General features: G+C 45.9%; 1 protein-coding gene across 1 annotated transcript; it reads right to left on the bottom strand.

Annotated features, from left to right (window-relative positions):
- Window positions 1–6,979: 6,979 nt before the first annotated feature.
- Window positions 6,980–8,519, bottom strand: LOC133753691 (ankyrin repeat and LEM domain-containing protein 2-like). The gene has a single exon (XM_062184379.1). It carries the CDS (start codon window positions 8,517–8,519, stop codon window positions 7,377–7,379), a length of 1,143 nt encoding a protein of 380 aa, XP_062040363.1. The 3' UTR covers window positions 6,980–7,376.
- Between the last annotated feature and the right edge of the window lie 4,604 nt (window positions 8,520–13,123).

Here is a 13,123-nt window from a genome sequence, read left to right as displayed (position 1 = left end):
CACACCACACTATGCTTCTAATCTCCATGGTATCCAGAAAAGGTCACTGTGGCTGAGTTTCAATGTGGCAGAGCACATGAGTCTCACATTTGGAAGTAGGTTCACTGGCTGAGGGAATGGAGAACTCCAGAACTACTAATGGAAGAACGATGTCTTTAATTAAGCTTCTGAAAGTTTCTGTTTGAAACACCTTAGCAACCAGATCATGTTTACAAGATGCCAAACAACCTTGTGGCTCTCACATGGCTCCTGCGTGAAGAAATAAAAGATTGATCTTTTTGCTCTTTATGTGCCTTCTTCAGAACACTTTTAGGATCAATGTCTGAGTTTCTTGCGTGTAAACAATGCTAGAAATTCTGTCTCAGGAATGGGACATCACTTAGAGCATGCTAAAGAAACATGGGAATTAAGAAAGATGGACATCCTGGATTACAGTTGTAGGATACAAAATGAGACACCAAGCTAAACCCAGGGAAATCAAGAAGGCAGTGCCAGACTTGGGGACAGGTAGTGCACAAGAATGGGAGGGACAGCCCATGATCAGGCGTGCAAGCTGGACTTTTCTGGGACAAGTGATTTAGTTTTCTTGCCTGTGTGTGATAGCAACTGTCCCATATGTGTGCCTACCCACTTTTATGAAGAAAAGAAAGTGCTCATAATTGGCAGATGTGTTCTGGTCATTTCTATTAGAAGGGTGATTTGATTGCAAAAGTGCAAAAAGAAACAGTTGAGATGATGAATATATTTTGTATCTCATGGTTTTTAGGAGGTTATGTATTTGTCACAACTCTCTGAAATGTCTTTCAGTATTTCAACAAAAAAGTAAGCAGAAAATCTGGAACAACATGATTCACCATGGTGACTTCATTTAAAAATACAGACTACATACCCCAATTAGCAGAATAAACATTCTCCTCAAGTATGCCTGGAATATCTACTAATATAAATGGCATTTAGGGCCATAAAGCAGACCTTACTATTTGAAAAAGAATAGATATAATAAAAATTCATGTTCTCTGGCCATCATGTGATTAAACTCAAATTTTAAAAAAGATATCTGAAAAAGGCCAAATATTGGGAAATTTAACATATGCACTGAAATAATCCATGAATCAAATATGTACTCTCAGGAGCAATTAAAGTACATTAAATTGAATGAGAATAAAAATACAAAATTTGTGAGATTTTTTCAAAAGCTGTCCTTCAGAAAAAAGTCATAGCATATTTTAAATGTTGGTATTAGAAAGTAAGATCGAAAGACAATAATCTGAACTTCCCTAATAGGAAGCTAAAGAGGAGTAAAATATAAAGCAATCAAAGAGGAATCAACTCCCTCCCATTTCACATGCATGTATACACACACAAACACATCTCATGACAGGCTGATTTATTTCCATCATCACCAAGAGTGTATTATGTTAGTATAAAATCCAACATCTGCTCAGTGGCTGGGTATTGAATGCCCACACTCCAATAGATGACGTGGTGCATCTTGACTGCTAGGCCAACTCCCAGACACTTCCTTTTTTGCTATGAATTACATTATTAAATTTGACCCAATGCAGCAGGGGAAAACCACTCCCACTGTCCTAGCCTTCATAGCCAATCAAAAAATTTTTTTTAACTTTTATTTAATGAATATAAATTTCCAGTGTACAGCTTATGGATTACAATGGCTTCCCCCTCCCATAACTTCCCTCCCACCCGCAACCCTCTCCTCTCCCGCTCCCTCTCCCTTTCCATTCACATCAAGATTCATTTTCAATTCTATTTATATACAGAAGATCAATTTAGTATAAATACTTCAACAGTTTGCACCCACATAGAAACACAAAGTGAAACATACTGTTTGAGTACTAGTTATAGCATTAAATCACAATGTACAGCACATTAAGGACAGAGATCCCACATCAGGAGCAAGTGCACAGTGGCTCCTGTTGTTGACCCAACAAATTGACACTCTAGTTTATGGCGCCAGTAACCATCCTAGGCTGTCGTCATGAGTTGCCAAGGCTATGGAAGCCTTCCAAGTTCCCCGACTCTGATCATATTTAGACAAGGTCATAAAAGACAGGGTGAGGATAGTAACCAATGATCCTAAGAGTGGCCTTAACCAGGTCTGAACAATTATACAGCATTAAGTGGGGAAGAGCACCATCAGTACACACAGGTTGGGAGTAGAGCCATTGGTGGTAGAGTAGAGGTTATGATTACAAAGGAATGAGGCCCAAGTGCACTAGACAGGGTCTAGAACAAAGGACAGAGTCATTATTAGAGGAGCTAAGAAAGGTGCTGTCTAAGCTACAATTAAGTTTTCTGATTGAGAGGCAAATAGAACCTGACAGAAGGGGCTTGATAATAATCTGGTGGGCTTTAGGCCTTGTAAGTTAAGAGGCCCAGACCTATCTATCTCTTCACATGGGGTATATCCTAAGGGAGGTGTGAACCTCCTAGGGGAAGGCACTCTGTTGACTTTCATTACTTGGCTGGCCTGGGAGGAGAGCTGGCCAGGTAAAGGCAGGTGGCATCTCTAACAAGAAATTTACAGTTCTGCCTGCTGCTAAAATTTTTTAAGAAGTGGTGCATTAGCAGGGAGCTGGGTATTGAACCCTCACACTTCAATACAAGACATGGGGCTGGGACCGGCCCTGTGGTGCAGTAGGTTAAGGTTCCACCTCTGGCACTGGCATCCCATATGGATGCCAGTTCCTGTCCCGGCTACTCCTCTTTCAATCCAGCTCCCTACTAATGTGCCTTGGAAAGCAGTGGTGGATGGCCCCTGCACCCCCCTGGGAGACCTGGAAGAAGCTCTTGGCTCCTGGCTTAGGATAGGCTCAGCTCAGTTTCAGCTGTTGCAGCCACTTTGGGGGGCTTGAACCAGTGGATGGGAGAGCTTTCTCTCTGTCGCTTCCTCTCTGTAACTCCACCTCTCAAATAAACAAACGCATTTTTTAAATGCAGGGCTTCTTATGGGCCAGCTCAGTTGCCAGACCCTTCCTTTTTGTTGTTTCACATGACACATTTCTTCCCGATGCACCAGGGGCAAACCACTCCCACTGCCCGGGCCGTCCTATGCAATCTGCCCATAACCAATTTCCTTTTTTGAGATATATTTATTTATTTATTATTTGAAAGACAGAGGTACAGAGAAAGGGAGAGACAAAGAGATCTTCCATCTGCTGGTTCACTCCCCAGATGGCCACAGTGGCCATGGCTGGGCCAGGCTGAAGCCAGGAGGCAAGAGCTTCATCTGGGTCTCTCGTGTGGATGGCAAAGGCCCAAACACTTGGGCCATCTTCTGCTGCTTTCCCCAGGGCATTAGTAGGGAGCTGGATCAGAAGCGGAGCAGCTGGGACATGAACTGATATCTATACGGATGCTGGTACCACAGGCTGTGGCTTAACCTGCTATGCCACAGCGCAGGACCAATCCCAAATTTTATCAAGAAAGTGGCCTAGGGGCCTCCACTGTGGCTTAGTAGGTTAAGTCTCTGCCTGTGGCACTGGCATCCCATATGGGTGTCAGTTAGAGTCCTGGATGCTCCACTTCCAATCCAGCTCCCTGCTAATGCGCCTGGGAAAGCAGTGGAAGATGGTCCAAGTGTTTGGGCCCCTGCACCATGTGACAGACCTGGAAGAAGCTCCTGGCTCCTAGTTTTGGCCTGGCACAGCCCCAGCCATTGCGATCATTTGGGTAGTGAGCTAGTGGATGGAAGACCTCGCTCTCTGTCTCTCTGTCACTCAAGTAAATAAATAAATAAATAAAAGGAAGGAAGGAAGGAAGGAAGGAAGGAAGGAAGGAAGAAAGGAAGGAAGAAGGGAGGGAGGGAGGGGGGAGAGAAGGAAGGAGGGAGGGAGGGAGGGAGGGAGGAAGACCTAATCAGTTTTGGGTCTGTAGCCTCCCAATAGCATTGCGTTAGTCCTTGGTGTTGTCCTCAACTTGTATGGGTGAGTGTTTTGGTCTTTTGAGTTGTTTACAGCACAGGGCAGGATGTAACACTCACCATTGTGAGGTAAGTGGTCTAGAGGTGATGTTTTTCTCTGAGTTCACAGAGGGATGGCACTGTCATCCCACAAACCTTACCACCACTCAGTTCTGGCCAGCTACACTCTGATGGCGCTACCTTGTCCCCACCACCTGCAAACACGTGAAAAGCATCAAACATTTTTCAGCACTACTAGGGAGATAGTGCTGAGGAGGAAAGTTGCGTTCGGGGCTCAGTGCAAACCAGGCCTTCCCCCCACCCGTGCCTGGCTGGCTGTGCACCTGTGCGTCCGGCCTTCAGCCCTGCACGACACACCTCTCTGCCTTCCCACACACCCCTCTCCCTGCCTCCCTCCCACCCTCCGGTACGCGCACGTACACACACACGCACACACATTTCACCAGAGGCTCATTTATTTTAACCATCACAATGAGTTCACGATGTCCGGGCAAAACCCAACATCTGTTTACTGGCCATTCCCTTGTGCCGGGACCACTGGTATCTTCTCGGATGACCCCAGAGCCCCCTGCCTGGGTGCTGAGCTTAAGGCAGGCTGGGCCACACGGGAGGTGCTGGGGCCACCCTGGCTACTTTGGCACCGGGCGGGCACGTTCTGATGGACTTTCTTGTTCAGACAGTAATAAACCATGATGGGTTTGAGCCCTTTGGCTCTCCTGGGTTTCTTCGGAGGGCTGCGCCTGGGGCTGCGCCTGGGGCTGGCCATCTTTCTCCCTCGAACACGCACACGTGCTCGGCCTCTGCGTTCTGGAAGGACAGCAGGGAGGTCAGAGAAGGGCTTTGGTTTGGGAACACAGGGTGGAGGAGGCATGGGAACAGGGACTTCCGGGAAGGGTCTGGGATGAGTGCAGGCTGGAGTGAGGCCGGGACACGGTAGGAGCCCTGGGAGGGAGGAGCCAAGCGGAAGAAGAGGGGGAGCTCCTGTGGGTCGGCTCACCTGGGCGTTTCCGCCGGGCCTGGGTGGAGGAGGCCTTCCTCTTTCTGCTCCCATTGGCACTAGCAGCGCGCTGCCGGCTCATCTTCTCCATCGCAGCTCCGCCCAGTGGTCTACTCCAGGCCTCCAGTGCCCCCCTATTTATACTCTGGCCTGCGTGGCGCTGGGCCACACCCTTGGCCTTTGTTGGGTCATCCAGTCATTGTCCAGCTCATCCAAACCTGACCGGGAGGGGCTTAGCCATCACAATGCAGCACCTGCACGTGCCCGTGTGTGGGGGGGGAGAGGGTGAGATGAAGCTGAGGGAGCCGAGAAATTCTGGGTGCGGAAGGGGGCAATGTGGTTGGCACTGCTCAGGAGCTTTCCCATGCTGACATGCCCCCTCCTCACGACTCCATGCTCGATTTTGGTGGTGGAACACGTGGCAAGGGAGAGGGTGTTTCCTCCATCTTCATGGTTGTCACCCCATTCAGTGGTTCATTCTGTCCTCGCTCACCTTCTACTACACGCCAGTTCTGGCATGCCTTGTGTGAAACACTTTCAGACTAATCAGGCAATGTTAAGTCGATGTGGAATTGGGAATCAACTCAGTTTCCTTCTTTTTTAAAAAAACATTTATTCAATAAATATAAATTTCCAAAGTACAACTTTTGGATTATAGCGGCTCCCCCCCTCATAATCACCCCCTCCCACCCGCAACCATCCCATCTCCCACTCCTTCTCCCATCCCATTCTTCATCACAATTAATTTTCAACTATCTTTATATACAGAAGATCAACTTAGTATATACTAAGTAAAGATTTCAACAGACTGAACCCACACAGACACACAAAGTATAGAGTACTGTTTGGGTAGTAGTTTACCATTATTTCGCATAGTACAACACATTAAGGACAGAGGTCCTACATGGGGAGCAGGTGCACAGTGACTCCCGTTGTTGATTTAACAACTGACTCTCTTATTTACTTCCCTTCTAAAAACGTATTCATGCACTTTAAAGACCACTCACTTTTAGTTACTGACTCAAATTTTTTTTTTTTTAGGATAAAACACTACTTTAATTTCTTTCGATATGTACAATAGTATACAAGACAATATCCTAAGATTTTTTGACAAAACTGAATATCCACATTCTGATTTAAGAACAAGAATGCTTTCTTTAAAATGCAGTGTTTCTATTCTGTAAGATCTCATCTGCTACACAAATGAAAACATCCTGTGTAACAAAGTTTTTATTTGAAAATCTAAGTGTCGGTTCCAGTATTCTTAGCCCACTGCTTATGTGAAAGAAATAAGCATTTTAACCCAACTTTCAATTCACAGGTTACACCAATAAAAAAGTTCTAGTTATGCCTACTTACGACCATTTCATATTCTCAAAAAGCAAGTTCAGAAAAATTGAAAATGACTTAAAAAGGCACTCAAGTTCGCAAAAGCATTGTTACCGTTTTTCATTTTGGAGTAAACACAAAATAACACTTGCATATGATCTGCGCTTGTAACCCCCAGGCGGAAGTCAGCCCTGACAGCCTCTGGTGATGCTGTGTTGGCTTCCTGAGAGCGCGCCAAGGGTAAGGCCGCCTCTACCAACCCTCACCTGGAAGGCAAACCTGAACTGCACTGCTCTTTTATACAGGACAGCCCAGCTGAAACAGAGCTGGGAGACACGGCAGAAAACTGGCCGTACGCTAGTTCACGCTCGAGGCCTCAGGGTAAATCTCAAAACCAGGGAACGATTTCAAAATGAATAACCACACCGGAAATTCAACAGCCTGAAAGCTCAAGAGCTAGTGGAAAATAAAGTCCTTTTAATTATTGCTGGTGAGTCTATGGGACTATCTTGCACAACACCCACTGGCTGGAAACCTTTTTCCAACAAAAAAAAGCTACTTCCGTCTTCTTATCAGTAATTCCAGTGTTTTAATGACCTCACTTGTAAATATCCCTTACATATAAATGATGAGGGCCACCTGGCTGAGGGGTTGTCCCATCATCAAGAGACCCCAGGAAGCCAAGGACCAATTCACCTTTGTTTGAACAGCGAGCTGAGTGAGGGCGGGTGTCACAGGGCTGTCCGAGCCAGCAGTTCCGCCAGCGTCCTCCTCCTCCAGAACAGTCGCTCAGGGTTTCTGGTTGCACACAACTGTCTCCCAGGAGCAGCCTCCACACCCTTTTCTCTGCTACATTTCAAACTGAGGCACTGCTACCTAGAAAGTCTTTATCTTTAATACGTTGACATTTTCCAGAAAATGTTTCATTAACTTCTTCCAAAATATCCAAAATTTAAATTTTACATAGAACATTCATGTTTTCTGAAATTCTACCCTCAAAGTGAGGATTAATAAATTACTTGGAATATTTTTGTGTGTGTGAAATTTTACCAATAAAACATATTACCCTTCTTCTTTAGAAATGAAGGAAATGAGAGCTGCCCAACCCTAAGGGGTGGTGGTGAGCTGGGCCACCCGCGCCACCCTGCGGAGGTGGCTCCCGTGTACAGGGCTGTAGCGCCCCAGGCTGGGGGAGTGGGCGGCGTGGCCAGGCCTCACGGGGCTGCCCCCAGCAGGACGGCTTCTCCCAGGGCTGTAGCCGGGGCCATAACCAAGATCTGGCAGCTGAGCCTTGAGCTTTCCTTTCAGCGCAGGGCTTGGCCAGCTCTGCCTATCGGAGGGCGAGTAGCCCAGGACAGCGCTCTTCCATCTGTGGACAGCGGGGTAGCGCTGAGGGTCGACATCTGCACGTTCCAGAGCTGCCAAAACATCCCGGTCCAGCTTTGATGGCTCCTCTCCAAAGAGGAAGAGCCTGGTGGCAGGGGGGGACGTGGGCGTGTGCCTGCCCTGGGCCTCATGCCGGGGGCTGCTGGGCTCCAGGGACATTTCCCTCTCCGTCTCTGTCTGGTTCTTTCCAAGTCTGTCTGCAGCAGGTGGAGACGCTAGCAAGCCATCTTCTACTGCACCCATTCTCGAGGTCAGGATCTTCTTTTCTTCGGTTTTCATACATCGTTTTGGGGTCCTGGAAAAGCTACTTTCTAGATTTTGCAAACTCAGCTTGTCAAAGTCAACAGTCAAGTCAGAGACAGGCGAGAGAAGTGCGTCCTCTCTGCTGGCGGCCTCTGGTCTCCTGCCACCCGGGCTCGGGCTGGGACTGAAGAATCCATTTCTGCTGCTGGGGACAGCACTCAGGGCTGAGGCTTCGATCAAGACCGCCTTGGGCTCCGAGGGAAGGGCGCCACGCACGGCGTCTCCCCAAGCACTGATGGTGAGCGGGCTGCTGTTTCGAGCTGTGTTTTGCCGGTTTTTGATTTCTTCCAGGCTCATCTCCTCATCCTCGTCTAGAAATGCCCCCACAGAGACGGAATTGCTGCCCTTTTGCCCCTTGCCTGAGGCCAGGGCCCTGTCTCTGAGGCAGGCTTCTTTTCCACCTGTTTCTTGTTGAGCCTTTTTGCCCAATTGCTGCTGAGCAAGATATTCTTCTAGTCTTTGCAGGCCGTCCTGGGGAAGTTCTATTCCTCTTTCACTTCCCCAGAGTACATAGAGGTCTGTTTTCGTTTTGTTTTCAAGGATGTAGTCACTGTCTTTCATGCTTTAAGATTTCAATTAATAGACCTGTTCCAGTTGGCCTCTTAATGTTGTTTAAAATCTTAGTGGAAGATTGTGATGCTTATCATACTAGATGTAGTACCTAAGGTAGTTAACAGGATAGGGGGTGAAGAGGAAGATATTTTTGTAACACAAACTCTGCAGGCTGTTTACATGCAGGAAACCACACTTTGAGACTGTTGAATTAACAGGGATGGGTAGAATGATGTTCAACATTGAATGTTTTGTCTACTGCAACAAAAACGAGCATCCAGATTGGAAAGGAGGAGGTAAAACAGCCTTTATAAAAAAGACAGTATTTGCAGAAAATTCTGTCAATCTACAAAATGCTTACAGTTGAGTTTAACAATGGTGCTAGATACAACATTATTATATTTATATACTAGCAATGAGCAACTGGTAATTGAAATAAAACTGTGCAATTTGGAATAGCATTATAAAGTATGAATTAAAATGGATAAATCTGACAGAAGATGTAGAAAATATGCCTATTGAAAATGGTGAAGTATTGCAGGAATAAGTTAATGAAGCTATAAATAAATGGAGCTATAGTCTTGTCCATGAGTCAGAAGACTAAATATTATTAAAATGCCAATTCTCTCCAAATTCGTTGATAGAGTCAATCCAATTCAAATTCAAATTCCAGAATATTTTTGTAGATATTTGGAGACTGATTCTAACACTCATATATAAATACAAAGGACTCAGAATAGTCAAAGAAAACTTTCTAAAATAGAACAAAATTGGAAGAGTTACAAGGTTTACACACTAACAGCAATCAAGATAGTGTCACATTGCCATACTTACAGAGCTACATAAATTTAACTGAATAACATTCAGGAATGGATCTCCATATGTATGCATTTATAGAGAATTGTTGGCAAAGATGCAAGTGAAAATTATAGGAGACAAAGAATATTTCCTTCAACAATTGAATCTGTAACAATTAGACATCCATATGCAAAAGTAAGCTTTATCCACATTACATCACTGTACATTTATATTTGTACATCTGTTGGTACACAGGTATATATGTATCAGTGTATATAAATATTTTTCTCTCTGGGAGACAAAGATAGCTTTCTTGTGGCTCCTTTTTTAACCTTTTATTTATGTAATGGGGGAGGGAGTAGGGGGAGAGAGAGAGAGAGAGAGAGAGAATTATCATCAGTTTCTGAATTCCCTATGCCAGGGCTTGGTGGAATCAAAGCCAGGAGCAGGGAACTCAATCCAGCACTGCTACATGGGTGGCAGTAATCTAATTTTTTGAGACATCACCACTGCTTCATAGGGTCTGCATTATTATGAAGCAGGAGTCAGAATCTGTATCCAGGTATCAAAGCCAGGTACTCCTATATGTGATATAGGCATCTTAACCACTAGGCCAAATGACCATCCCTTGTGTCTGTTTTATGAGGACATTAATCCTAGGTTCCAAAATGATGGCCTAATTTAGCCTTAATTACTTCCTTGGAGGCCCCACCTCCAAATATAGTTAAAATGGGAGTTGGAGCTTCAACATTAATTTGGGGGAGGGTATACACCATTAGTTCATAATATTCTACTTCTGAATCCCTAAGTTCATGTCATTCTTGCTTGCAAAATACATTCCTTCCACCCCCCAAACCCTAAAGATCTTAACTCATTCCAACATCAACTCTAAAGTCTAAAATCTAAAGCTTCATCTAAATACTGTCTAAATCAGGTTGAGTGAGATGTGAAGTATAATCTGTCCTAAGGCAAAATTCTTCTCCAGCTGCAGACCTGTTAAGTCAGACAGTTTATGTGCTTCCAAAACACAGTGGTGGGGCAAGCTCAGGATAGACATTACTAAGCACTGGGCCATCCTCCACTGCTTTCCCAGGCCATAGCAGAGAGCTGGATCAGAAGTGGAGCAGCCGGGACACTGACTGGCCTGCATATGAGATGCCGGCACCACAGGCAGAGGCTTAGCCTACTATGCCGGCACTGACCCCATAAAAGTATCTATTTTAAAATGAGATCTAAAATAAAGAAACCAATGTTGAGCCATAGAAATCTAGAGAAAGAAGATATAATTTCAGGAATAAGACAAATAAAAGAAAATAGTAAAAATTTGAGGAGAAATCAATAAATTTGCAACAAACTATTTTCAAAAACCAATGAACTATACAATTTTTTGAAAATATAAATAAAATTGATCCACTTCTTGCCTTGCTAACCCGGAAAAACTATACAAATTACGAATATCAGGAATGAAATAGGAGTCCTTTCTACTGATTCTCAGAACAGACAGCACCACACGAGATTCAGCCCAGCCCCTGCTCTTAGCCATGGAAGAGGCTATGGAGGCCTGGGAACGTCACCACCCCCCTTCCCTCCACCTCGTGCCCAGATCAGCGGAGTCCAGGAGTCTTGGTCCGAATCCAGAAGATGCAGGTTGGCAGAGGCTGGGGGGTCCAGCCTCTGCCAGGGAAGAAGTTGAGGACCCCGTGGAAGGACGGAGAAGTCCAAAAATGTACAAGGTTTTCTGCCTCTGTCCTCTTCACTTTCGCCGCTACCACTGTCAGGGGATCTGAGACTCAGAGCCTTGGTGGGTGGGAAGGGGACACAGGTATGCAAGATACGAATGTCCCGGCTGTGCCAGCCAACAAGGCGAGGACCCAGGATGGGAGGGGGCACAGTGGATTCCAGAGAATTTCCTTCCGCCCCTGCAGTCAGCTGTGGGAAACCCTGGATATAATGGCCGGATGTGACGTACCCTGACTTCAGCTTCGGCAGTCTGAGAGGGACGTCCGAAATGCGTACTTCATACTTTCTGAGAGAAATGGCCACAGGCTGTGCGAGGAGTCAAGGTGAGAGGGTGGATGAGGATCCAGGTAGCCCCCAGCCCCCACAGAGGGCCCCAAAGACCCAGCCCTGACCCTGCTCTCGGCGCCACGCCTCCTGGGGCCTGCGTGGGGAGCGGATCCCGGCTCCCATCTTCCACATCCGGGGACTCTGGGAGGCGCAGCCTCAGCGTGACGTGGGGAAGACTCGGGTGTGCAGAGCTGGAAGGCCCTGAGAGGCGGAGCTGGAAGGCCCTGAGCGGCTCCGCACTGAGGCGGCCCCACGTCACCCTAGTCCAAGGACACCCCCCCCCCCCCCCGAGTCCGCCCTTTCCCTGCGTCGGCCCTGGGAAGCCCTGCGCGTGGAGGCAGCCTGCGACGCCCCTGCCGTGGGGGCCTCAGAGGGGAAAGGGCCTGGGTGTGAGGGGAGGGGAGCCCCGCTTTGTCAGGTAGCGAGGGAAGGGCACGGGGAGAACGGGGTGGGGGTGGGGGTGGGGGCTAGGACTCCAGAACGGGGAATGGGGAAAGGGGGAAAGACGGGTCGGGGGGTGTGCCACATCATCTATCAGGCCTGGGAATAACCTTGCGGGATGATTAGATGGGACTATAGAGGGTAGAGGCCACGTCCTGCCTGCTTTTAACGTGACGATTGCAAGGGAGGATAGAGGGGATTATGTCCAAAGAACTGAAGAGTCCCACAGTGCTCCATCTACTTTCTTTTTTCCCCACAGAAGCCCTTTATTTAAGGAATACAAATTTAATACATCTCATAAATACAACTTTAGGAACTCTACCACTCTTCTTCCTCCCCCCTCTCCTATTCTCATTCTTTTTTTATTAAGATCTATTTTCAATTAACTTTATACACATAAGATTAACTCTTTACTAAGTAAAGAGTTCCAAAAATATTATGAAAAAAATTGTTCCTCAACAGTCAACACAAGGGCTGTACAAAGTCATCGCATCTCAAAGTGTCAATTTCACTTCTATTGGTTAACTTTTGGGTGCTCTATTAGTTGTCACGATCAGGGAGGACATATGGTATTTGTCCTTTTGAGACTGGCTTATTTCACTATGATGTTTTCCAGTTTCATACATTTTGTTGCAAACAAGATTTCTTTTTTTTTTTACCACTGTGTAGTATCCCATGGTGTACATAACCCATAATTTCTTTATCCAGTCTTCAGTCGACTGACTTTTGTATTGATTGCATATCCTGACTATTGAAAATTGAGCTGCAATAAACATGGGGATACAGATAACTCTTTCCTATGCTGATTTCATTTCCTTTGTGTGAATTCCCAGGAGTGGGATGGCTGGGTCATATGGTAGGTCTATATTCAGATTTCTGAGGTATATCCATACTATGTTTCACAATGCCTGTATCAGTTTACATTGATACAACAGTCTATTAGGGTACCTTTTCCCCCACATGCTCTCCAGCATTTGTTGTTTGTTGATTTCTGTAAGAGCCATTTTGATGAGGGTAGATGAAACCTCATTGTAGTTTTGATTTGCATTTCCCTGACAGTTAGTGATTCTGAGAATTTTTTCATGTGTCTGTTGGCCATTTGGGTTTCCTCTTTTAAGAAATGCCTGTTAAGTCCTTTTCTCATTTCTTAACTGGGTTGTTTGTTTTGTTGTTGTTGAGTTTCTTGAGTTCTTTATGTATTCTGATTATTAGTTCTTTATTAGCTGCATAGTTTGCAGATAATTTCTCCTGTTCTGTCAGTGGTCTCTTCACTTTGCTGAATGTTTCTTTTGAAGTGTAGAACCTTC

This window comes from Lepus europaeus, chromosome X (assembly GCF_033115175.1).
Source record: "Lepus europaeus isolate LE1 chromosome X, mLepTim1.pri, whole genome shotgun sequence".
NCBI classification, from domain to species: Eukaryota; Metazoa; Chordata; class Mammalia; order Lagomorpha; family Leporidae; genus Lepus; species Lepus europaeus.
The sequence above is the reverse complement of the archived record's forward strand: the minus strand, read 5'-3'. Positions and strand labels throughout refer to the sequence as shown.